The sequence below is a fragment of the Lissotriton vulgaris genome, chromosome 9 (genome assembly GCF_964263255.1).
Source record: "Lissotriton vulgaris chromosome 9, aLisVul1.2, whole genome shotgun sequence".
In the NCBI taxonomy this organism is placed as follows: Eukaryota; Metazoa; Chordata; class Amphibia; order Caudata; family Salamandridae; genus Lissotriton; species Lissotriton vulgaris.
The window spans coordinates 19,720,556-19,746,361 of NC_141697.1; the positions used below are offsets into that span (position 1 = coordinate 19,720,556).

A 25,806-nucleotide genomic window follows, 5' to 3' on the forward strand; every position below is an offset into this window, starting at 1 on the left:
CAGAAGCATGAGGACGAGACTTGGCCTATCTGGGCATTGCCTGAGAGGGTGGCTTCAAATTTGAATCCTAGGTTTCTCGCCGAACGAACTGGTGTAGGGGGGAGGATTCAGTTCCACAGGCCACCACAGTTCGGCTTTAGGGGGTGACGGCTGATTAAAAAAACATAACCTCAGTTTTGTCCGTATTTAACTTTAAATAAAAGCAGCCTCCGAGTGGTCCTTAAAAGAGAAAACGAGCTGGGTGTCGTCAGCGTAGGAAACCACCATGACACCATGGTGCTCGAGGATTGAGGCAAGTGGGGCGAGGTAGACCTTAAAAAGGGTTGGACTAAGAGCCGAACCCTGTGGGACTCCACATATGAGTGGACAGGCAGTGGAGACATGAGGATGTAAACAGATTTTCTGGGATCGTCCTTTAAGAAAGGAGGGGAACCATTTAAGGACAATGTGCCCAATGCCCAGCTGCTCAAGCTTCTCCAATAGGATCAGGTGTGAGACAGTGTCAAATTCTGCAGACAAATCCAGCAGCACCAACATAGAATTGCCGCGATCCAGGGATTCTCGTATCGTTTCTGCCACTTCCAGTAGAGTGGTCTGAGTGCTGTAACCGGCCCTGGAACCAGACAGAGTCATGCAGAAGATTGTTCGATTCAAGGTATTGATGGAGCAGATTTCCTCTGCAGTCAGGCATTGTTTTATTTTTTGTGCTTCAGACAGACTGCATTTAAATTGCCACGCACATTTTGGTGCAAGTTAAAAACATGGCACATGAAAAACATGAAAGTGAGGCCTATTCAGTCTGAAATGCTTTTGCTGAATTAACATCTGTTTGTGTAGAGAAAAGTGGCCTTTTTAGCTTTGAAGATTAATAGAATGTGTTTCTCTCTTCCCAACTCATCCATTGCAATCTAAATTCACTATTCCCGTCTTAAAAGACTTTGGCTTGTGTGTGAATTAAAAATGCACCAAACACTACACATGGGGCTAAATGCTTTTTGCATGAAAATCCATCTAAAACACTAAAGCATGTTGCTGTGTGCGCTGTATTAACTGTGTGTCCTTTTAAATTTTACACTAAAGCATAAAAATGTTATGTTGCACATTGCACATTTATTTTGCATATCGTCATAAATAATAGAAAAGCTGCTTGAAACTAATAGCTTGGCTAGGTAAACATTTTTAATGGGTATTATTATGGAGTTGGGGAACCTAATGGGCTGATTTACATGAAATTAATATTCTTTTTTTTAAAAAATTTTTTGAAAACCTTTATTGTGCACAAGGAAAAGTAACAAATACGGGCCTACAACCATCCGGCCGGCCACGAACACTCAGTTGAGCACTACAGCTTACATTATGGCGACACAGTACTGCATCAGAACCGCTAACATTGAAAGGAAGAAAAACTGGAGGATATCGCAGCACCGTGGCACAGGATGAATGAAGGTTACATTTTAAAGTTTTTTGTTATGCAACTATCGCACAGGCCGTAGTGTTCCGTACTAATAAAATAAGAAATAAGAACAAGGTCCATGTAGGTGGGACACGACATTAGCAACTACAGCAAGCAATTCGCGTATCAACAATCAAGTCCCCGCCAGGCAGGATGGTTACACAATATCCATGCTACAGAGTAGCGCCTATAACCCAGTCATGTTACCACTGCCACCCAACACCCAGCACTCCCTACCATGGGCAAAAAGGTGAAATCATAAAGGAATAAAACAGGTCCCATAGAAACTAACATAAAGGAAGTATAACCCCCCACCCTACACACATGCAGAGGCTATGGCCTACCCCCCCTCTAGCAGCGTGCCTGTCGCCCTATAAACCCGAAATTTAGGAAGAAGAGAAGTCGGAAGAGAGGAAAGGAGACAGCAAGAAACGCCAAAAGGAGGAAGAAAGATGAAAAGAAAGAAAATGTCACTTTTGACTATAGGGAGGGAGAAAAGGACAAGCTAATCTACCACTCCCAAAAAAAGGAGGCGGGGAGGAGCCCACCCAGTCGCCGATCTCCCGGACTCCCAGCCACCTGCAACCCTAGCGCCTTGCGGAGTAAACAACCAGCGTCATGTAGGAGAAAAGGAGCAATTCTGAGGAAACAGGCAAGGGAAACCGAAACAGTCCCAACCCACCACCGCCCGCCACTGTATCGATCACATTGAGTAAAGCCTAGTTGTAAATATTACCGGACAGTCCCGCCATGCAATCCACCACCGCCCCGGAAATTCTAGTAAGCAGTTGCAACCTCGGTAAAATATGAGACGGGGCGAGGCCTATAAAGTCGCACATTTCAACATATATTCGCAAGTGTTCCGTTCCGAGTCCCCGCCAACCTTTCAGTCCCGGTCACAAAGCTCAGTGTATCAGCCCTGGCCAGAGCGCGAGAGTCCCTCCAGACTCGGCAACCGAGGGGGGCCAGTTCCACATAGTACCTGAAAGCAAAATGGCCACCGCCGATGAGGAGGAGGGAAGAAGAGGCAAGATGGACATCCAGCAGCAGCAGCCGAGCAGCAAACAAGCAGAAAAAGTATCCCCGAATACCAGATTCGAAATCCGGGCCAAAGCTGGAGAAAGGGCACTCGGGAGGCAGTAAATGCAAGGGGATACATATGTAGCGGCAGTGAAGGTCGGGAGCACAACACCAATCCTAGAAACAAAGTTCCAAGTTCCGCAGAGAACTGCAACAATGTATCCCCATCAAAGTCCGCGAGCTGTCCTGTGCTGGAATCGCAGCTTCGGGAAACAACCGCCACCTCACCTGCAGCGGCCGGCTCCGCATTCTCCTCCGTGTCCGTGTCAGCTGGGAAGGTCGATCTCACACGGTGCCAAGGATCAGCCACACAGTCCCGCTGCAGCTGTTGCGCCGCTCCGTCCATCCGGTCCCCAAGCCGTACTGAGAGTGTCCGCCATTCCGCCCTAAGCTCGACGAGCGCATCCACAATATCCCGGCATGTCAGCTCCCTCTGAGCGTTAGGCTGCCGCTCCTTACTCGGCGGGTGTTGCAATGGAGCCTCCAGTTCACCGTCGGGCGGCGAGATAATACCAGGGGGCGAGTTCGCCATCGGCGCTGTGGAAGAGGCAGCCGCCATTTCGGTCGTCCAGGGGGGGGGGGGGGGCTGCACACCAGGATGAAGCCAAATCGGACCCAGGGAGCTTAGGGCTAGTCGTGGGAGTCAAGCGAAACAGGAGGGGTGTACGGGGGGGTTTCGGGGGGGGGGGGGGGGGGTTTCGCCTCGCAGCAAGCAGGGAACAAGTCGTATGGCGACCCGCCCAATGGCCGCCGCGGGTCAGCTACAGCGTCGGCCAAAGGAGCGAGAACTGAAGCGAACACCGCTCCTCAACACTTCGGCCCGCCGAGACGGGGCTCTCGGGTGCAGCGCTGATATTTCGTCCCAAGCCCCCAGTACCGGCTCCAAGAAACAGGGATGATCGCATTCCCAGGGTCTCAGCAGGCGGCAGCCGTCCTGAGGGTCCGCGACGGCAGGGAGCGGCGCCGGTCTCAGAGCGCGGCCGTGGAGCCCATCGCCCGGCACGGCGCTATCTTCGGGAATCCGGCAGGCAGTGACTCCGGAGGAACACCCAGAGTATCAGTGCGGTCGTGGCTACATTCCGCGGCTGGTCAATCACGGATTTGCGAGCAGGATGTGGGTGCAGAACGCACTAGCTTGCGGAGCCGGGAATCGAGCGTCCGTTCAGGTCGCCATCTTGGCTCCTCCCCCTGAAATTAATATTCTTAGTGTTTGTTTTATTTTTGGGGCCTAAGAACATGGCTGCCTGTGAATCCATCAAGGCTATGACTTGCAAATCAGCTTTCCTCAAGCCACGAGGAAATCAAGGCCATCTTGAATTTTGTACATTCTTGTGAATGTGCCAATGTACCAGTTAGTTAAATATCCGTCCTACTGCGCTGTGGAAGGAAGAGAATTCCAATGAAACATTTTTCCTAGCAGATGTTGCAAATATATATATATATAAAATGTATTTACTCATGTATGCTTCTTTTGTTAAGACTGGTATGCTCTAGAATTTTCAATGAGTAAGGATAGTGAGATGTCATGCTATTATGACTGACCAATCGCATACAAGTTTTCCTGAAGATACAACATTTTTGTGTAGACTGCCAAGAATTAGAGTATAAAGAATGACCTCTCTGTATGTGTGGTTGGCCTTTTGCTCATTTTGGCTTAGGCTTTGCTTCATTCACATGGGTTAGATACGAGAACGTCCCGGGAGATAGCTGATAGGGTGGAGATTGCTTTCGAGCAGAGGGGAAGTTTTTTTTCCAAAGAGTCCTTGTACGTCATATTTTGGCATTGCAGGCCACACTCCTTTGAGGTCCTGTGAAGGGCGGGCAGTTTTGCTCTTTAGACACAGACAGGAGCAGAATGCAGTGGATTAGGATAGAATTAGATGCTAAACTTTAAGTTTATGCTTTGACTAATTAAGTCTAAAAAGATTTGACTTATGCATTTATTTCTCTTGATGTGAGAATTTTGCCAACTATTTAATTATTGATTAGCTTTGCAAGACTATTTTTCTTTTCTTAGAAACTGTTAAGAATTTTGACTGATATTTTGCACCACATTTTATTTCCTACATGTAATGCTTATATGCAGACTAATGTGTTGTGTATTAATGCTATTTTTCCTGTTTTCAAAATTCTGTAACCGGATTGATATTTTACTAATGAATAAAGGGACAAAGAAAAATTAACTTTTGACTAGAAAATAAAACCCATTAAAATACTCAACTCTTTATTGGCTTAAAATATTAATTGCATTTTGACTGTTCAGGTTTACATGGTGTGAAGAGCCCAACACCTTTTCAGCGGTAAAATAGAGGTAGCATGAGGGTTTTGCATTGAGAAATTACCAGAAGAAATTACAGCTCCATCAGTATAATGAATGTTGTTTCTGCACTTCTTTTTCCAACTGGTAAGAGGGAGATCGGCCTGTAGTTTTTTAGTTCAGCATCTACTTTAGGATGGGCTGTATTGAGCCAATTTTCCAACAAGATGGATAGGTGTCTGTATTCAAGGAGGTATTATTAATGGGGCGGGGGAGGGGGAGAGAAGAGAGGGGAGTAGTGGGGCAAGGGAGGTGAAGAACTTGGCTGGACACGGATCAGTCGGCGATCCGGATTGGACTTTCAAAAGTTGTTTAAGAGAGGCTTCAGCGCTGAATTGGTGAAAGTTGCACCAGGCGACTGGGCAGTGTTTAGGCGGAATTGGGGGGTTGTAGGAATAAATGCCGAATATATTGCATGGATTTTATCCTGAAAAAAATAGCAAGGTCCTCGCACAGGGAGGCCGAAGGGGCGAGAATACATTTCATGGCCTAAACACTTCTTTGGAAGAGTTGTCTGAGGAGGTGATTTGAGCATCAAGAAAGCCCCTAATGGCCTGACATTTGAGTTTTTAAAAATTGTTTTAGTGCTGCTCTATAAGAGTTCTTAGTGTCATAGTTTTTGCGCCATATCCGTTCCAATTTTTTTACAGGAGACTTCTCTTTGCGGAGTTAATCTGTAAACCAGGGGGCAGATGGTTTGCTTTTAATCTGTTTTGTAATTCTGATCGGGCCACTTTATCAAGAGCAGTGGTCACCCAGTCACTGAAGGAAGAGGCGTCCTGGCTGGGTTCTCCTGTTAACAGCATGGGGTATTAGAGAGTGCCGGTCCCATAGATTCTAGCGAGACTTTCCTCCAATTCCTTTTTTCTTCGTGTGAATTTTTCACTGGGTCTTTATTGCTTGGACCGAGGAATGTAAATGGTATAAGGCTATGATCTGACCATACAAGTATAACAGGATCTGCCACCTTTAAAGTTGAGATATTTGTAAAAATCAGGTCAAGTAGATGACCAGCATTGTGAGTTGGAAGTGCGACCAATTGGGTGAGGTTTAGTCCCATTAGGGAGTCTGAGAACTGAGAGGCTAAGGGACAGTTCACATTGCCCATGTGCACATTGAAGTCACCAAGAACAATGAACTTTGAGTGTCTCAGTGAGATATCAGCGATCAAATCGCACATCCCCAACAGTTCAGATTTCCTCAGAGTTCGGAGGTCTATAAACCAGTAGACCTGCTGCGAAAGTGGGGGATATTTTAAGGCTGAAGGACATTGCTTCAATTTGTCTGGTCTGATCAATTCTTTTATGCGAGATTTCCCAGTGGTCCCTTAAGATAACAGCAATCCCCCTCTTCTGTTGCCTGTCCAGTTAGCTGCAACTATTTTGTAGCCTTCTGGAATAACCACAATATATCCAGGTTGGAGCAGTCCCTCAACCAAGTTTCCGTAAAAAACAGGATGTCTACAGTCTGAGATTCAAATGTGAGCCATATGTCATCTCTTTGTTTAGGGAGGGATCGACAATTTATAAGGAACGCTTTAATAATGGGCCCCTCGGTTGGAATACGGGTGTTAGGCAGAGTTTTTGTAATAATGTCTTTATAGTTGCGACCTTCGATTGTCCATTAATGAAAGAAAAGGATCATGCCTTATAATGCCAATCTTGGCCGGCTTCACCTCGTTTACTGGTACAACGAGTAACATTAGGGTGCCGATTGCAGCTTCCCCTGGACAACTTCAACAGTTCATGCCTAGACCAAACCTTTGAAGGAGTATAGTCCGGATGGGCAGCATGGCTGGCGCTGGACGCAGGCGGGCTTGCCTTTGGCGCGCCCACTGCGCGTCCGCTGTCCCATCTGTTTTTAAATGGGCAGCGCGCGTCACGAGGATCCACCCAATATGGCGACAACTGCCAATCCAGCCCTCCACACAAACGGCTGCCTGCCGCAATAGACCGGAGCAGTGGCAGGGAAAAAGTGCAAGCGAGTTAAAAATAGTTTCAGTATTTTCAAAAACTAATATCAGGAATTCTAAAAACACATTCAGTTTAAAGAGTGAAGTGCTAAACCCCCACAAAATTCCCACCGCCGTCGGTAGCCGCCAAGCACTTCTACCGAAGCTTGCTGTGCGTCCGCTGTCCCATCTGTTTTTAAATGGTCAGCGTGCCCTTTTAATGGGAGATGGGGCACAGGAGATTACGAACAGGAAGAGTTCAAAGTGCCATTAGCATATTGCCCTTAAACAGCGTAAATTGTACTTTCCCTCGCGCAGCTGTCGCTGGGCCAAAGACCACAGCGCAGAGTGCTGTGGCAGGTTGTAAAAGCAGAGTGTACCTCCCAAGTCTTAGGACCTGCTCCACTTGTTTTATTTGGCCTCCCCATGTCACACGGATTCTAGTGATGCGCCCTGGCCCTTTGCCTTGGGTCTAGGTCTTCAGATTACAGTAAATCTAAGTCAATAGCACATTTTATTTGCACCAATAAGAATTATTTCCTGTGATGTGCATTAAATCTAAAAGTGGTTTCATTACCAGTTATAAATCCACCCGCCTTCTAGGAAGCTTCACAAATAATTGTAATCATATGTTTCTTTGGAGGCATACGTGTGAGGCAGGTACAGGTGGCAGCATTTTTTAGTATTTGTGTAGCATGTGCACACTAAAATAAAAAAAACAACCATTGCACAATCTTGAAAAGGTCAGACCAGTGTCTTATGGTCTGGCTTGGCAGCCCAGCTGTCATCAGACAATATGTGAGAATAACCAGGATTGGGGTTTTGGCTCTGCCTACATGCTGGGGCCAGGAGTACGTTTTGATTGGGCAGATGCTAATTGCTTCCACTAAAAAAGTGCTTGCTCTCCACGCAGCTGTGATCCTTTTGTTTATTTATCCAGCTGCCTCAGCTTGAACTTTCAGGGGCGCACACACACAGGGCTTTACAGGATCTCCAAAAACTGAGCTTTCAGGGTCCTATGGAGAGAAGAGCTTAGGCTCCAACCACATGTTAATACCAGAGTATAGGATTTGATTGGGGCGAATTTTGGTGCTTACACTCAAAACTTTTGGTTATTGGCAAAGTTTAGACTCCGTGCAGCAGGGTTGAGTTGGTTATGGAGGCAAGCCGATGATAATGGCTGTAAGACAGGTTATTGAGAAAAGCATGTTACAGTCAATATGCATTAACATGTGGATGGTTTTTACTCTACATTAAAGCCTACAGATAGGTATTGTGTTGCATGGAATCTCAGATTAATGTAGTAGGCACGGGCTTTTCATCATTGGGCGCCCGCTCGGACAAACCCTGGGAGTTTCACGGTGATGACTCGTTAGGCTCTGTTGAGAGGGGTTGTATGTTGTTTTGAAAGCTGTATTATTCTACATATTTGTATGTTGGTGCCTGATGGTTGCCAGTTTATGTGCACTCCAATAGCCTGGTGTTGGGTGAAGTGTAAAGCTTTCATCAATTCATTGGAAACAGCATCCATCGATATGATCAGTTACGAAACATTATGACCAAGTCAGTATACCAGACCTACTTATTGTGAAAAGCAGGAGTTAAAGACAATAGGCTTTTATGGATGGATTGTTTATTTTGCCCAATTTTGAACATAAACATACATATCAAAACGGAATAATTCAGAACAAAAGAGCAAAGGCTAAATTTGGAAAAGAACTAGACTGATTGGTATCCAAGGGTTGCATAACAGATGGCCAATGTCAAAGGTCTTGTAGATGGGTGCAGTTATATTGGCATTGTGTACTGGATCTGCTCATAGGCTATTCCAAATACCCATCAATTGTAAAATCCCCTTTTGAAAAGAAATAATTGTTCAATAATTATGCGGTTTCCCCATTTATGGACAATACATCAACAATAACAAATCCATAACAGAAACAGTGGCCGGATCTTGTACATTGAAGTGGTGAGTTAACACCAGAGAAACTGCAATACACAGAACTTAAGGTGCCATGTTTAAATCAAAAGTGTGTTACAGGAGTCAAAGTGTAAAAACAATAAGTCCAAAGTCCAGCAGCAAAAAATTTAGCTGCTCCTAAAAGCATCTACAAGGGAGATTGTGTAGGTCCATTCCTTGGGATCCAAGCAGAGAATAGGTACTTGCTCAAAGCAAACAACTCTCCTATTAGTGTCCAACTCAGGGGCGTGGAATTTAATAAAATATCTACTTGTCCATGGGGCAGGTTGCTTCATAAATCTACTGGTCCTGTAACAAAATCCACTTGTCCATTTGTTCAATGTAATGAGGCGACAAATTATTAAAGCAATCTCATTATATAAGAGTTCTGAAATATCCTCTCTGACTATGCCAGGGCTCATACCATAGTAGGGTTTGAATACTAGCAGTTCTCATATGTTACCACGCTTCTGTAGATCTACATGCTGGGGGCTGAAGGTAATAGTAAGCAACATTTCCAGGGTTGGAATACTCTTGAGTCTGTGCAAACCTACTATCTTGCATGTTTTACGGGTTTTTACCAACTCTTCTCTAAACTTAGAGTACCATACTGAGAAAGGTTGGAAAAGTACTCCTGACAATGGCAGACATAAAACTTCTTCCAAGTTTGGGAAAAAAAGTGAAGGAAACACTACTTGCAAATCATCAAATTTTCACATGAGCAAATCTACACCTGCAGATTTGATCATGCTAAAATGCAGTTCACTTTTTTAGGAGTACTATTTCTTAGCCTACTTCTGTAAAGTATTGTGAATTCACAAAAGCCGTATATCTGCACTTAATGCAAGGACATGGGTGCACTTTTGAGACTATATTTAATAATTGGGTCCCTAAGTAGGTCTGGCGTTAACGCTTTCCATGCTCCTGACGAGCTGAGCTCCTCATGACCACACCCGTTTTTATTGCTGTGCAGCACAGCAGAGGAATCTCTCAAGCAGCGATGTGGTTAACCATGACCTTTTGTGTTTATTAAAAATGTGTCTCTCTCTATGTTTATCGGCTAGCTTCACTGCGAGTGACAGCATTCTGTTCTTTCACAAGAAGCACATCGGCACATAGGTGTTTTGGTGGCTCAGTGGACTAATGCGTCCACTGCAGGGGCCTGTGTTCGACCTCATGGTCACAGGTTCAAATCCCGGCGGGTCCACTCAGCCTTTCATCCATCTGAGGTTGATAAAATGAGTACCATTGAGTTGGGTAACAATAAACATCTGTTATTCAGCGCCAAGAAACCGCTGGGTGAACGTGCGCTTTACAAATACACATGTTATGTTATGTTATGTTTGTTTAGTGCCAGGAACTACTGAGGCAATGTGTGCCTTTTGAGTCCAAAACAATTTTTGCTTTTGCCAGTGTTTGTTATAATGGCGAGGGTCCTGCAGCTGCTTCCACACCAATACATTTTTTACAAAAAACATGCCAAAACAAGTCACACATTGACAAAACCAAAATGTTAACTAACAATTTCAGACCTTCTGGCTTTACCAATGCTTGTTTATTTTTATGATTCCCATAATCTTATTAAGACTGGTTACACTGATTTTCCATTATGAATATTTGGGGGAAATGCTAGCATACATCAACACATTTTACAAAATGCTGCTGCAAAGAAGTGTTGCCTAAAATTTGACAGTAGTTTAGCAAAATGTTTTTGCATTATTTTGTGAAAGTTTTTATATGAAAGCAAAGAATCAAACTTGATTTCAGCTTCTGCAAATATCTGCATCCGATTAGAGAGCATTCTGGGAGCACTATACATAGCCTCATATTGCTAAAGATAGAAAAAGTCGGTGCACATTTTTTAACTGGAACCAATGTCAGTAGTGCGGGGAGGAGTGGGGGGAAATAAACTGATTGGAAAGATTATTAAAAAAACTAAAATTTAGGAAGAGGCTAAATAAAGCAGTGAGGTTTCCTAAGCAAACAGAGCGGTGCCACTGGGTTGTAACACAGTCCCAACAGGATGGTCATTACACTGTGCTAAAGCCTGTAGGCAGTTACTATGTTACTCCGACTTCCGCATATTACTGTATTAAGCAGGGGTTTGGTGTTGGTGACTCACCTGAACGGACTGTGGGGATAGACAATATGCACTATAATAGGCCTTATTAGGATCTCTTAGAGATAGAATTTAATTTTATTACATTTGCATAGTTACTTAAAAACACTGCAATAAGAGTTTCAAATAATACAATAAAATCATAAGATAAAATTACATATTTGCAACAATTCATAGCGCCTTAAAAAAGGTTAAAACAGTTAATTTGCGATCAGGTAAAAATTGCTTTGTTCTTCATACACAGTTCTCAATGTAACTTATGCGTTCTGCCCGGCTTCATACTCTGTCTGGGCGGGACTACTACCAAAAAGGAGACGTTATTGAGAACATTGTCCAAGTGCTTATTTGGACATTTCCCAGGTCAACGTGGCAGTCTCGTGTCTTAGTTAGGAGTGCGCGCAGTAGTCGCCGCTTGCACTTTGCCTAGGTGGAGTTTAGGCGTTCAATGGCATTTTTTTCTCAGCTGCATCTAGAAATCTCACTAGTCTACAGTATAATTGAGGTGTTGCTGGATCAAAAAATGCCAGAACTGCTCGTCTCCTTGAGCGAATATTCCTTTGGTTTAAGGGGACACTTAGAATGGCTCCCTCTTCCATGGTGGATGAGGTGTGACGCAGTGGCCAGGGCGACTCACGCCGGAGTTTGCGGTTTGATCGATCCACTGGCGGCAGGGGTCTGCCCAGCACCATGTGACTCTGGGCAATAGCTTGCTTAACCTTCCCGACGGCCCCCAGTGCCAGGAAACTTACGGGTAGCTGTGCACTTTACAAATACAGGATTATTATTATGGTGGAAGGTTCTGAGTGCACGGGATCAAGCAAAGGCGAAGTTTTAAGAATTTTAGTTTGTGGTTTCGGGTAGCCCAGATTGACATTTTTTTGAGGGGCCAAGGCTTTGTAGTTGTTCGGAGTCATCCAGGCATGAGATCTTACTGAAAAAGCTGCTTTGTCTTCCACCAAAGCCAGCTTTTTCAAGGATTTCCACACTTATTTCTTAAAAGCTGATGGGTGGATCTGCGTGTTCCAAATGGCCAAGAGTCCAGTGCATGCTAGAGCCTCCTGAAGATAGCATCTTGCAGGTGAATCCTTCCTCTGCTGAAGATCTTGCCAAATAATTTTATTTAGAGTTTTGGGAGCAGATAGTCTAATTTTGATCCAGCAGTTGATATATGCGCCGTATCTGGCCCATGATTGCTTCAGTAGGCCGAATTCCAGTCTAATTTGCGCCGGTTCTGTATGCTGTTACTAAGGTTATGTCCAACAATTTTGCATCTCCCCCTCTTAAGGCTTCACTACCATAAGTAATTGTGGGAAGAATTTTGGCCAGCGCTACTGTTAGTAGGGGGCTTAATGTTGGGCCCAGTAGTTTAGATGTTAAGCTTTACATGGTGAATGCTAGCACCAGCCCCATTCTTTTAATCTCCTCTAGTGGTCGGACAAATGATCCTTCCTTCTCAATGTAAACACCTCTGTATTTATAGACTCCCGCTGAGTTAATTCGTGTGCAGCCCAGCTGCCAGCTTCTCTCTGGCTTCCTTTTATTGTTAATGGATGTTGGACAGGCCTCGTGGTAGGCCCGACCCCTCCCCGCATGGCGGGCCACGGATCACTGCTACCCCTGTTCCCCGGACAAGAACCACCCCTGCAGCCGCCGGGTCAACCCCCAGCTCTTCCCCGACGGGGCCCCGGCCCATCACAACAACATTCTCGGCTGGCCCGGGTTCCTTCCCGAACAACCGTCCCCCCGGCCCAGCCGCCATCTTGGACCCTCCATGACCAGGCCTCGTGGCCACGGGTCAACCTCCGCCTCAGGCCCAGCCAGGCCCCGACATCGAGGCACCACCATCCACACAGGGGGTAAGGAGACCACTTGGCGAGTCAATGGAAGAAGGAGTATCGATGGCTCCCCTCCGCCAGGTTTCGATCACCCCCCAGCCTCCCTGGGCGCTGGCTCCACCCCCCTGCTGGGTGTCTGGACTCCCTCATCCCGGACCCCCCGACCTCCAAGTGCGAGGGTCCGGACATCAAAGGGCGCCAGACCTATAACTGGGGTAGCTCCAGAGCAGGAAGGCAGTTGTATCCTGGAGTCGAGAGACACCGAGACAAACTCATCCTTGGAGGCCTGCTGGCGCTGCTGCGGCCCCTCTTTGTGAACCATGATCGAAAGCCTGCTGGCGCTGCCGCGGCTCATCCTCTTCGTGAACCACCATCGAAAGCCTGCTGGCGCTGCCGCGGCTCATCTTCTTCGTGAACCATCTTCGGAAGCCTGCTGGCGCTGCCGCGGCCCATCCTTGCGAACCATCTATGGAAGCCTGCTGGCGCTGCCGCGGCCCCTACTTGCGAACCCTCCAGCTCGAGGATTGAGAGCTATACGCCAGCTACCCCTGTACCGGACCGGTACTGAGACTTTCCCGCTACCCCCTTTCCCACAGACACTAGAATTGGTGAGATCGTATCCTTGTCTTGCTGTATCGTCAAGTTTACCCTGCCTAAGAATACCTATAAAAGTGTACAGAACCTATCTTGGTGTGGCGTCCATCTGTGGGGGGGTGGTTGCTTGTCCGTACGATCTAAGGAGGGGGCCCTCACCAGGAGGCCTCTCCCCCTTGCTCGGCCCACCCTCCGGGTCTCCGTCTAACAATGGACATAGTTCTGGTTTTCTTTAAGTTGATTAACAACTTATTTGCATGAGCGTAGTCCTGCATGCTGTTAAGAAGATGTTGCAAGCCTACTACTGTAAGGCTGAGCAAGATTGTGTTGTCCTCAAAGGAGATTGGACAGAGTTGTGCCCCTCATCCCGGCTGCGTGAGAGTTTCTGGTGTTGAGTAATTGCGGGAGGTCTGCCATGAAAAAATTAAACATGGGTGCCAGCACGCAACCTTGTTTGAGGCCCTTCGTTGTTTTTACTTTCCTTGTCAAATGCATCCCTGTGCCAAGTTTTACCTGTACCCAGGTATCAGTGTGGAGAAGCATTATCATGTTTAAGAGAGCATTTGGGATCCCCCAGCTTACCAGCTTCGCCCATGGTCTTGATCTGTCCACATTGTTCGCCCATAGTCTTGAGCAGTCTTAGAGAGAGTATTTTTGCTTTGCCATTCAAACTTTTGTATATATTTTTACTTTTATAAGAGTCTTGTATTGATTACGAAAAGTGTATGTTAAAAGCCAATAGGCATTTGGAGTGTAATGTTATTACTCTGAATTAATGCCTTCAGATAGGTTTTGTTGCATGGAATCTCAAATTACCTTAAAAGGCAAGGGTTTTGGTGTAAGTTACCCTCTCTGAAAAACTATGAGTGTTGAAGATTTCCACTACAAGAATCTTTGTTAAACCCTGTTAGGAGAGATGCTACTTTGTGAACTATAATTCGGTCTATAATTGCAATGTTATGACTGTATGCCAGATGGTTGCGGGTAAGCTTACGCTCCGTACAGTAGGCCTCAGCTGGTTATGGAGACAAGCCGAGGATAAAAGCTAAAGGCTTGATTAGTGTGCAGGGAAATGCTTTGCCCTATACCATAGGTCTGGCCTGTTTATTATAAAAAGGCAGAAGGCCCATCTTAGTAATTTTGAAATGCATAGGTTAAAGCCAGTGGATTGTTATCACATTATGTTACAGGCTGTAGAAAGGTATTTGGGTGCATGTAATCCGACAGACTACCAAAGTAGACAAGGGTTTGTTTTGATCACCGCCTGACAAATCCTGCGAGTAGAATATCCCGGGGATAACTCTGGTTAGGCTCTGAGAAGAGCTGATGGTTGTGTTACCAACTGTAATTTTGTACATATTAGTAATTTTCAAATGTGTGCCCGGTGGTTGCCAGCTTCTGCACACTTCAGTAGGCCTGGGTTGTATAGTGTCACGTGTGGATTCCTTAGGTGTGATCAGTTAATAATGAAAAGTTCTGAGAAAGCATGCAACCCATAGTTGTTGTAAAAAGTATGCGTTAAAAGCAAGTAGCTTGTGCTTAAACAGTATTAAACCCTGTAGGTAGGCCTTGTGTTACTCGGAATCTCACAGATTACTGTAGAAGGACGGGGGTTTTGGTGTTGGTAACCCACCTGAACAAACTGTGTGAATAGATCGCTTGAGCTACGATCCTGGAATCGGCTCTATTAGCAGGAATTCTATATTGTTTTGCCAATGTATGCTGTACTTATTTGTAATTTTACTTCAGCATACTTAACGGTTACCTTGTGGGAGGCCTGTAAACCAGCACACTGGGCTCGAGTTGCTAGGTGACAAGTCAATGATAAAGGTTATAGCTTTGATGATTTACAATGAAAAGTTACAATAAAAGCAGTAGGCTTGACATACGGATTGTGAAACCACATGTTAAAAACAAACAGGCATTTAAGAGGGAATTGTTCTCTCTCTGTGCCAAAGCCTACGGATCGGTAATTTGTTACACAAACTGTCAAATCTGTAGGGCACAGCTTTCCAAACTTCATGTTGGCGACACCTTTTTGCGAACAAAAATTGAGGGACACAGTAATGCGCGTGAGCCCCTAACTGTAACACAGAACCCCACCCACCCCCACATTCGAATGTTTTTTTTAATGTAGCACAAACTCGACTAGAAGGTGTCAGAGCGCTTTACACAAGCACCAGTTGCATTACATTCATTTTAGGCACCGGGAGATTAGGTGATTTGCCCAAAATCACAAAAAGATAAAAACAAGCATTGGAAATGCAATAGGTCTCGCATTAGGAAAGTTTGAGCGATTGGTATTGTAAATGACACTTTTTTTTATTTGTGTTGGTTTTAAAAATAGCAAAATTAATAGCTTTGTCAGTTACAATGTCAATAGTTTAAACTTTCGCAAATGGGACACCTATAGCATTTGTAATGCAATGTGTGTTGTATTTACGTGACTTAGATGTATTGATATTACAAATAACAATGGCTTTCAATTTTGTAAATAATTAATACTTAAATAAAAGTTATTGTAATTTATAATGGCAATAGCTTAAACGTTTGTAAATAACTTTTGTGAAGATTATGTTCAGTGTATTTTATTGTGACGAAAATCCAAGAACATTGCATTTGCACCTACACACACAGAGCCACACACACAGAGAGATGTGGTGATGGTGGATCTGGGGGATGTGGTGGTGGTGGATGTGTTGGTGGTGATTGTGGATGTGGTGGAGGTGGTGGATGATGTGGATGTGGAGGTGGTGGTGGATGATGTGGATGTGGTGGTGGTGGATGTGAAGGTGGTGGTGGATGTGAAGGTGGTGGTGGATGTGAAGGTGGTGGTGGATGTGAAGGTGGTGGTGGATGTGAAGGTGGTGGTGGATGTGAAGGTGGTGGTGGAGGTGGTGGTGGTGGTGGTGGATGTGGATGTGGTGGTGGTGGATGTGGATGTGGTGGTGGTGGATGTGGTGGATGTGTTCCTCTGTGTTACGTGTTTGGAATAGTGTCTAATTAAATGCAGTTGTATTGATTAAAAAAAATTGTACAGCTGCCCATCTGGAGTGTCGCTTGTTTATTTGTTACACTACATAGCATCTGTTGCAAGGGTTGATTGTAGGGCGAATATCTGGACACTTGGCTGCGCCCTTCATGTGACCCTGGTTGTCAGATGGCCACAAGGGAGGACGCACAAGTTCAGCCAAGGCGTGTTACTTAAAGGTAATTACATTCATTTATTTATTTATGCTGACCCCCTCTGATCCCTCTAGTTATGGAATGATTCATGGAAGCTTTCAGCAAAACAGGAAGGTGGGTGGACACATCATCGCTAATTACGCATTAGGAGTGTTTCTAATATTTATTTGCATTTGTTGGGCTCCAGGTGAGCAGAATATGTAATCGAACGGAGTCTACCGAGCTGTGAAACTAACTTCCAAGCGCGCAGTGGGATTGTTGCTCTTGTCATTCAGCTGTACAATTATTAATTGCTCCTCCTGTCATCGTTGCAAATCTTCCACAGGAAGCCGCCGAGAAGCTTCCGCTCGGTTCCGGACGTTGATTGGCTCCCCAGTCGTTCTCTGTTGCTGGACGGGGTGTCCTTGCGCCAGTTTTAAGCAGGATGTGTGTGATTTCTTCCACAGCTGGACCGGCACATTCCATGTATGCCCAGAGGGGACGCTAAGCGGTTTCTAAACTGGCGATTTTAGTAATGGTAACACCCGGAACCTCCGCCGTCTAGCCCACAGAGGGTAGGAATTATCAGGTGATAAATATACCCAAAGCTCCACAAAGCCGGTTTCTTTTTGTAGAGCCAGGACACTTTCACTGAGGGAAAGCGAGTGCCAGCGTAAAGTAATTCAAAGTATCCCATTAATGCCGGGTGCCGGCTGTGTCTGCTGCCATCAATCAAAGAACAATGTGTGAGAAGGGTTGCATTACAGCGCTTATAAATGTACGCTAGGAGTGTGGGAGCTGGCAGCCGGCCACTGCGGCCTATGTGTGCACTATCTGAGCTCCTGATTCTCAGGGCTTCTCGTGCACGTGGAGAGGGTTTGCCTCCTGGCAGGGGCCGCCTGCTTGGATGTTTGTAAATTGTGGTCCTTTGCACACGTGGTCCAGAGGTAAATGGCCCGATGCCTCTAGGGAAGGCAAAATATGTGTATTGAATTGTACTGCTATTTGCATTTCAGAAGAGCCAACACGTGTATTTCTCACTTTATTTTCGCCTGGTCGTTAAAACAGCTATGGGTTTAAATTAATTATATTAGTTGTGTTTGTCCCGTAAGGTATCAAGGGTATCTACAAGGTTAACCAATTCTGAACGGCCTGCGCCCGTCTAAGTGAATGTACGGCCGGCGGAGGGCATTGCTGTGGGGAGGGGGGAGGAGAAATGCGACACGGCGGGCAGGGGAGGGGGCGGAGCGGGGAGAGCGGCATGAGGGTGTGAAGCAGCAGGGGAGGAGTGCTGCTGGCGATTGACTGGCGATTTGATGATGTGCACGCGCATTTTAGGTCAATGCGCTTGCGCATTGACCTAAAAGCCACGGGCACAGCACCAAATCGCCCAGTTAGTTTAACTCTGGTTAAAGCCCTATATGCTCGCAAGCTCAATGCGCATGCGCATCGAATAGCGAGACCTAAAAAACATTTTTAAAGACACTGATGACGGAATTAAACTTATGCATTATGCTTAGATCTCGCACATTTTACAAACATTGATTGATGAAAGTGCATAGCATACTCCAACGCCCAGCTACAACAAGGCATTGGACAATGTGCACAGATCATGAATCTGATTTCTAACTGACTGCATCCATCACAGAGTCTAAACTGGCTCACTGCCAGTTGAACAATCAAAATCAAACAGAACAAATGAGCAAGAGTAGTGAAGTTGTGTCAGACGAGCTTCAACATTGTGATGAACAGGGCAGCAGTGAAATTGAGGACGAGGCAACGAATGAATAAGAAAAAAGAACTGCAGAGTTTTTAAGATCTCCAAGTTAAGAAATAAGACGGCGAGGAAAAGGAGAGATAAGCGAGTTAAGTTATGGAGGGAAAAGCCATACTGTATTTCGGAAGTGGTGTTTGCTAAACAAGGCTGAACAATTACTTTAGCATAAATTAAAAAGCAACATTCAGCACATTCTAGACGTTAGGTGGAAAATGAGAGGTCAGTGGAACCTCACAGGAGCAGTAAATTACTAGCTGTAATGTAAATATGCATCTAGTTTCAGCCACTTTTAAGAAAACAATCTTGGAACATTTTTGCTGAATGAGGCCGCATGCAAAACCCACGATATAAGATCACAGATCAATTTGAGGGCAAGTATGATTGCTTTGCCTACAATTAGTCAGTGAATTCTTTCAGTCGGCCTATATGTAAAACACCACATGTTCAGCCTTAAAGTCAAATTGTATAAAATCAGACATTAAGCTGGACGCCTTCATGAGCGAGAGCACTGTGCGTGCGGCGAGTCTCTTCGTGAAGCCCAGGGTTACTCTAGATGGGGTGAATGCGCCACTCATTACATTCCTGGATACTAGGATGGCGGTACAGAGTTGCTCGGAGGCACTTGAGCGACCTCTAATGAACATCCCGCTCGCTCCTCAATGTGCAAGGTGCACCGACGCTACGTACTTCCGTGGAAATATCCCAGGCGTGACACCTACGTATGGGGCGAGACACAGTAACGTGTCGCGCCACACAGTTTGGAATGCTGTGCTGTAGGAAATGAATTTTGGTGTTGCACTTCACTAATACTAGCTAGAATTTCTTCTTAAATGTCTTCCAGGGTCATATATGAAAAAAATCATGAACTACATGAATCCATATAAATAAATATATATCTTCATATAAATACATAAAGGGCCTTTAGGTCTATTCGGTTTTGCCATTGGTCTGTCTGAGCGTCATTTACACTCTTTTTCCATTCAGGACAGTGAACTGAAATCTGCCCAAGTCACTGCTTCTTTTGGCCTGTAAATGATTACATTTCCTGGTCATCTGTGCACATTTACCTGAAAATTAGTGAACTTCAGTATCAGGGCTGGTTGGAAAGCCAGTTAGTTTTAAAACTTTGCCTTTCATTTATTTACTTTTCCTCTTTTTAGTTTAATGTTTCTTAAAAGCATACTACAGCTCTCCTGGCAATGCTAACAGGTTGCTTGCTTCATCTGCAGTGAGCCGCATTCCACAAGACTTGCTCTAAACCAGGGATTATGGAATGTTGTTGTCTACAGAGTATCATTGTTTTACCATTTCAAGAGGGCCAACGGGCTAGTTCCAAGTGTGGTGGCCATGCTTAGAACTAATAGTAGACTACTTACAATACCTTCAAAAGACTGATACCCTCTACTATGTCTTGTTTTTACAAACATATGCCTGCCATGTTTAAAAGGCTGCATGTTCTCTTTTTTCTACTTCTAGTCTTAATTTAACCTGCTTATGCTGTTAAGTTTCTGTGTGTGTTTTATTCAGGTTGTGTCGGGGTAAATGGCAGGATAAGTCAGAGGATTGATGGATGCATGAATGCACGAGTGCAAAGATGAGTGATAGAGCGTGTGTATGATGACTTATTGAGTGTCTGCACCCATCAGTGACAAAACGTACTTTCCTTCAGAAGCCAGACCTATTGGCATTGCCAATACTGGTTTATTTTAGGTCAGTTAAGTATGAATGAAAAAATGTTATGCCAGGAATTTTTGGATACAATTTAACAAGTAATGGGTCAAACTAAAAATGAAATAAGCAATAAGTCAATCTCAGCAAAGAAAGAAATCAAAGAGAAATCCACAAAAATTAGGATGTTCAGTTTTGATTCGAAATCAAAAAGACTGATCATCACATTGTAATCTACGATCGGTAGCTCCAAGTGACGGGTGCAGTGTATTTGCAAAATGTACAGGGGCCAGTACCCGCTGTACGCCTGAATGAGTCAAACACAAACTCAATGATACGAGCATTTGAATTTGGAAGGCCTTCAATTAAAAGTAATGGGTAGGCCCATGAAATGTCAACATTGACCCTTATTATCCCCTTCGCTGCGGCGGCTATTCCGCCACAGCGCTATGGGGGAGGCAGGGCCGCGCGGTGCTCCCGTGCTCGTGACGGAACCGCTCCGCCACGGTCCGCGGGAGAGCTGTGCTTGTGACGGAACGGTTCCGTCACGGCCCCGCCCGCTCTTTAGAACGTCAGCGCAGGCGTGGAATTCGCGCCGCGCAGGCGCGGCGAGCGGGCTGTGACGGAACCGTTCCGTCACCAGCACAGCCCACCTGAGGCTCGTGACGGAACAGTTCCGTCACGAGCATGGGAGGGGTTAAGACAAATCAACTGGGGTCTTAATCAGGACAAAGGGTAGCGACCTACAGCGTGAAATACACAGCAAGTTTGAAATCATTTATCACGTACTAATGACTAGGAGAGGGCAAAAAGACAAATGGAGGAGTCTTACCCAACCAGATCAATGTGTAAATAAAGTGCAATAGTGGTCACTTTCTGGATTAAAGGAAAAGAGAAAGAAAGACTCATACAATTAAAGGGGGTGAATCCCCAGAGCTATGTCCAAAGACAAGGCATTACTCTAGAACACAGGTTTGAGAACTACGAAAGGCAACTGGCAGTTAGAATACCTCGCTGTGACAATACAGCATTTGAAGCAAATTAGGCTCTGGAGCATAAGCTTCTGGGGATAGCCCTTGCAAATCCAGGGGATAATCACAGCCCTGTATTCCAATAAAGGACTTTATGGTTCTGCAGGTAATAACTTGTGGCTCAAAAGACATTGTGCTTTGTGAGAGCGGGAATAATTGTGATTTTCAGTTTTACGACCCCTAAGGTGCAACCTGCTGCACTTGCATCTTGGCCTTGTAAAAGCTATCTAAGCTGCGACTGCGTAGAGCATACAAATTCCAATTCTATGGGCCCGATTCACAGAAACTTACTACTATTTTGGTATTCACAGACTGCACCTACTACTTTCGGTATTCACAGAATGAACTTACTCATTTTGGTATTCACAGAAGTTAGGACTCCTAACTTTAGGACTCCTAAATGCCTTCTGTGAATACCGAAAGTCTTAAAATTTGGATTTTTCTCAATGTAGTAGTAGTAGTAGTAAAGTTAGGAGTCCTAATTTTACTACTACTAAATTGAGAAAAATCCTAATTTTAAGACTTGGTATTCACAGAAGGCATTTAGGAGTCCTAAAGTTAGGAGTCCTAACTTCTGTGAATACCGAAATGAGTAAGTTCATTCTGTGAATGCCAAAAGTAGTAAGTGCATTCTGTGAATACCAAAAGTAGTAGGTGCAATCTGTGAATACCAAAACAGTAGAAAGTTTAGGATTGAGTCTAAAGTTTATTCTGTGAATCGGGCCCTATGTGTTTGATCTATACATGTACCCCATTAATGTTCTCTCCTTTGACCGACATTGTGACGAACCCAGCTTGGAGATATACCTCCACTTTGATTGATTTGATATTTAATAAAGCGCAGCATTCACCCGAAGGCATCAAGGCACAAGAGACCAGCCGTACATACATCGGAAAGTAGAAAAGAAAGATCACCGCTAGGCTGTAAACAGCCAGGTTTTGAGGGCTTTTCTGAAGGGGAGGAGAACGGAGATAGATCTGAATGTAAGGAGTAGGGAATTCCAATTGCTGCTACAGAGAATGCCATGTCCTCCCACTACTTCTTGGTGCCGACGGTTGTATTTTGAGCGAAGAACGTAATGGTCTGCTGGGAGAGTGCCAATTGCAGATAGTCTTCAACCTTGAAGGGTAGGGAGCATACAACGACTTACGAATCAGAGAGAAATTCAAAACTAATGTGTTGTTCAATAGGAAGCCAGCGCAGGCGTTCTAGCCCCTTCCTGGCCGTTTGTTTTCTGGGAATGTCCAGAATGAGTCTTGCCAGAGCATTCTGCAGTACCTGGAGCTTGTGCTGCACGCCCTTATTAGCAGCCAGGTACAGAGCATTACAGTTATCAAGTCTGGACATTACCAAGGCCAGCGATACCTGTATCCTAGCTGGTCGTTGGATAACAGAAGATTTTTTTTTTTTTTTTTTAACATCCTTACGTGCCAGTAGCATGTAGAAATGGTGCGATTCACTTGGATATTGAAACGGAGTTCAATATCCATCAAGACTCCAAGGTTCTCAGCCTTTATGCTCGGGGCAGGACAGTATCCCAAAGAATGAGGCCAGCAGCTACTGTTCAGCTTGGAAACCCCTGATCCAAATATCATCAGTTCAGTTCTCTCCATTAAGTTTCAGAAAGTTAGCAGACATCCAGTCTGCCCCTCTAGTCATACATCCAAAGACATTTTCTGACAATGAGCCCTGTCCCTTGGGGATGGTAACCATAATCTGTGTATCATCTGCATATGACACCACCTCCAATCCAAAGGAATGGACTACAGTTGCAAGGCGTGCCACAGAGATTGAAAAGAGTAGGGCTCAGAGAAGATCACCGTGGGACTCCACAAGGTAGAACATAGTCCGGGAGTAAGGATTTTAAGCTTACCCTTTGGGATCTCCCTGTTAGAAATGAGGACAAGTGCTTGATGTGAGATACCAAGACTCCCGAGTCTGTCCAGCAACAAAGCAGGAGAAATAGTATCAAATGATGTGGACAGATCCAAGAGGATCAGCACTACCCCCGGTCCCTCATCCACTGTGTGCCTGATATAATCAGTGGATGATATTAAGGCTGTTTCTGTTCCCTGATGCCTCCTAAATCCAAACTGCAGTCATTAAGCCACGTTAGGGCCATCTTCATATTAGGGCTGTGTAATCCAGCTTCCTAACATGAGGGAAGGAAGATTCCTAACATTAGGAAGTTATTCACATCACCCATTCTTTACTTCACTTCTGGATCATTCACTTGGGTGACAATGTTGCAGCAAGACTGAATACAGTGGTATGCCCTGTCATGGTCCTCCAAAGTGACTCCCCTGTCAACACTCTTAATCCCACGCCCCCTGGGGGTGGGTCCTCAAAACTGATTGTAAAAAATGCCTTTGGCACAACTACCTGACTGAATAAATGACAGACCGCATAAGCAACACAATTTGGACCCCATTGCTAGGGGCATGATAAAACTCAGAAGAACATAAGGACCTGAAAGGAAACAGTCAACATGAAGTGCCAGGAGATTCGTGGATCAAGGTGGTTATTGAGACAATGAAGGGGCAGAGGCGGATGTGCCAGGTTTGAGCTTTCAACTAGAGTGGTCTGTACCTATCCCCCAATTATTCCACAAGTATCCATTCCCCTTATCTGAACCCCAACAGCCGATCACTCTATTCTTAAAGACTCGCTCGTTGGAAAGAGACTTTCAATGCCGATGGCGTGACAAGGGCTCAGGCCCACCGGACTGATCTATGGCCTCTCAATGTAGCCCCTCAGGGCCCCCCTGGTCTCCTCACTCAAGGCTCAGTCTTTAGAAAGGGCCAGCCCTGGAGATTCAAGGCAGCAACATGCAAACTCGCTGGGCCACTGGTGTCCTGGCCTCTCCCTGCCCTCTCCAGGGACTCCGGCTGCTGGACCCCTGCTCTCATGGACTCTCAACCCCCTGCTCTCATGGACTCTCAGCCCCCTGTCTGCCCAGGGGGTCCATCACTCCTTACACAAACACTCCCTTTGTTTCACTGCTCAGGTTCTGGGGAGGATGCACTCATGAGGCTCGGACACAGGCGAGGGCCCCATGTTCACCTCCTGCACCCCTCTGGCGCCCATGGGCACCCCGGGCTCTCCCTCTTGGTAGAGCCGGGCTGACGGTGCCCATAGAGCGCAGACAAATACAACCACCCCTCCACAGGAGCCCTCTCTGCTCACTCCCTCCCCCAGGGGCCCCTCTCTGCTCACTCCCTCCCCCAGGGGCCCCTCTCTGCTCACCCCATTGTATCTCCCAGACTCTCCCACTTAGCAGACAACTCAAGCACCCCCTCTGCCAGGCTCCCCCTCTGCTCACCCCCTCTCTGCTCACTCCCCTCCCCCAGGGACCCCTCTCTGCTCACTCCCCTCCCCCAGGGGCCCCTCTCTGCTCACCCCCCTCCCCCAGGGGCCCCTCTCTGCTCACCCCCTCTCTGTTCACTCCCCGCCCCCAGGGGCCCCTCTCTGTTCACTCCCCGCCCTCAGGGGCCCCTCTCTGCTCACCCCCTCACCAGGGGCCCCTCTCTGCTCACCCCCTCACCAGGGGCCCCTCTCTGCTCATTCCCCTCACCAGGGTCCCCTCTCGGCTCACCCCCTCACCAGGGGCCCCCCTCTGCTCACCCCCTCTCCAGGGGCCCCTCTCTGCTCACTCCCCTCCCCCAGGGTCCCCTCTCTGCTCACTCCCTCTCTGCTCACCCCCTCTCCAGGGTCCCCTCTCTGCTCACCCCCTCTCCAGGGGCCCCTCTCTGGTCACTCATCTCCCCCAGGGGCCCCTCTCTGCTCACTCCCCGCCCCCAGGGGCCCCTCTCTGCTCACCCCCTCTCCAGGGGCCCCTCTCTGCTCACCCCCTCTCCAGGGGCCCCTCTCTGCTCACCCCCTCTCCAGGGGCCCCTCTCTGCTCACCCCCTCACCAGGGGACCCTTTCTGCTCACCCCCTCTCCAGGGGCCCCTCTCTACTCACCCCCTCTCGCCCCTCGGAGTCTCCCGCACTCACCCACTTGGTAGAGCCGGCCCTCCGGGCTGAAGATGGTGATGTGCCGGTCAAAGCCGGCGCTGGAGCCACGGGACATGATGCAGCGATTACAGGAACGGGGACTGCTTAAGAAGACAGGCGGAAGCACAACAAGACTCTTCCGGGGCCAAGGGGAGCCATCGACACAGGAGAAGGACCAGCGCCGGCGCCGCCGCCATCTTGGAGAGTCTTTGAGGGGCCTGACCACTTCACGCAGACCGAGGGGGGCGTCGCGGCCTGGGGGGAGGGAATCCTGACATAAGACAAGAGAAGCTGGGCTGGTAGAGGGCGATAAACGGGAGGCAAGGCTGAAAATGTGATTACTGCGTAACAGGGAGTAATTCCACCACGATGGATGTGTCCTTCGGACTAGGCGCCGTGCAAACCAAAGTAGGCAGATTTTTAAAGTAACATTTAAAATACCATCCGTTCTATCGCCCCTGGAGACAAAGCACAATAAAGACGAATTCAAGATGGCGGCGCCCGCCGACTGCAAGGCTCACGGTCCGCACCGGCCGGCTCCCCAAGATGGCGGCCATCCTTCAGCGCGCACTGTTTACAACGTGAGGCGCGAGCTGTGGTGCGCAAACATAGAGGAAGGATGCCTGTGATGTCACGATACGGTGGCCATCTTGGATCAGGAAGGGAGAAACTGCTGAATCCTCCTGAGTCAGCACAACTTAAATACTGATGTCCAGGAGAGGCCCAATAGCTCCTGCAGCATGGGTGTCAGTAATCCCGACTGCTCAGCAGCGGCACCCTTACATGGTCGCCCCACCAGAATCCCAATAAATTCAGACCACAACAAATTAGTCTTTTATGGAAGAATTGAGGCTGCAG

General features: G+C 46.5%; 1 protein-coding gene across 4 annotated transcripts in view; it reads right to left on the reverse strand.

The window, feature by feature from the left end:
- Positions 1-25,094, reverse strand: part of PSMA6 (proteasome 20S subunit alpha 6) — a 67,695-nt gene extending 42,601 nt beyond the window's left edge. For 2 of the 4 annotated variants that reach the window (XM_086936932.1, XM_086936933.1), the window contains exon 1: positions 24,949-25,094. In XM_086936932.1, coding sequence (XP_086793058.1) covers positions 24,949-25,024 — 76 coding nt within the window. In that variant the 5' untranslated portion in view covers positions 25,025-25,094. The remainder of the gene's footprint in view (positions 1-24,948) is intronic. The other 2 variants (XM_086936934.1, XM_086936935.1) reach the window with 2 other exon arrangements.
- Between the last annotated feature and the right edge of the window lie 712 nt (positions 25,095-25,806).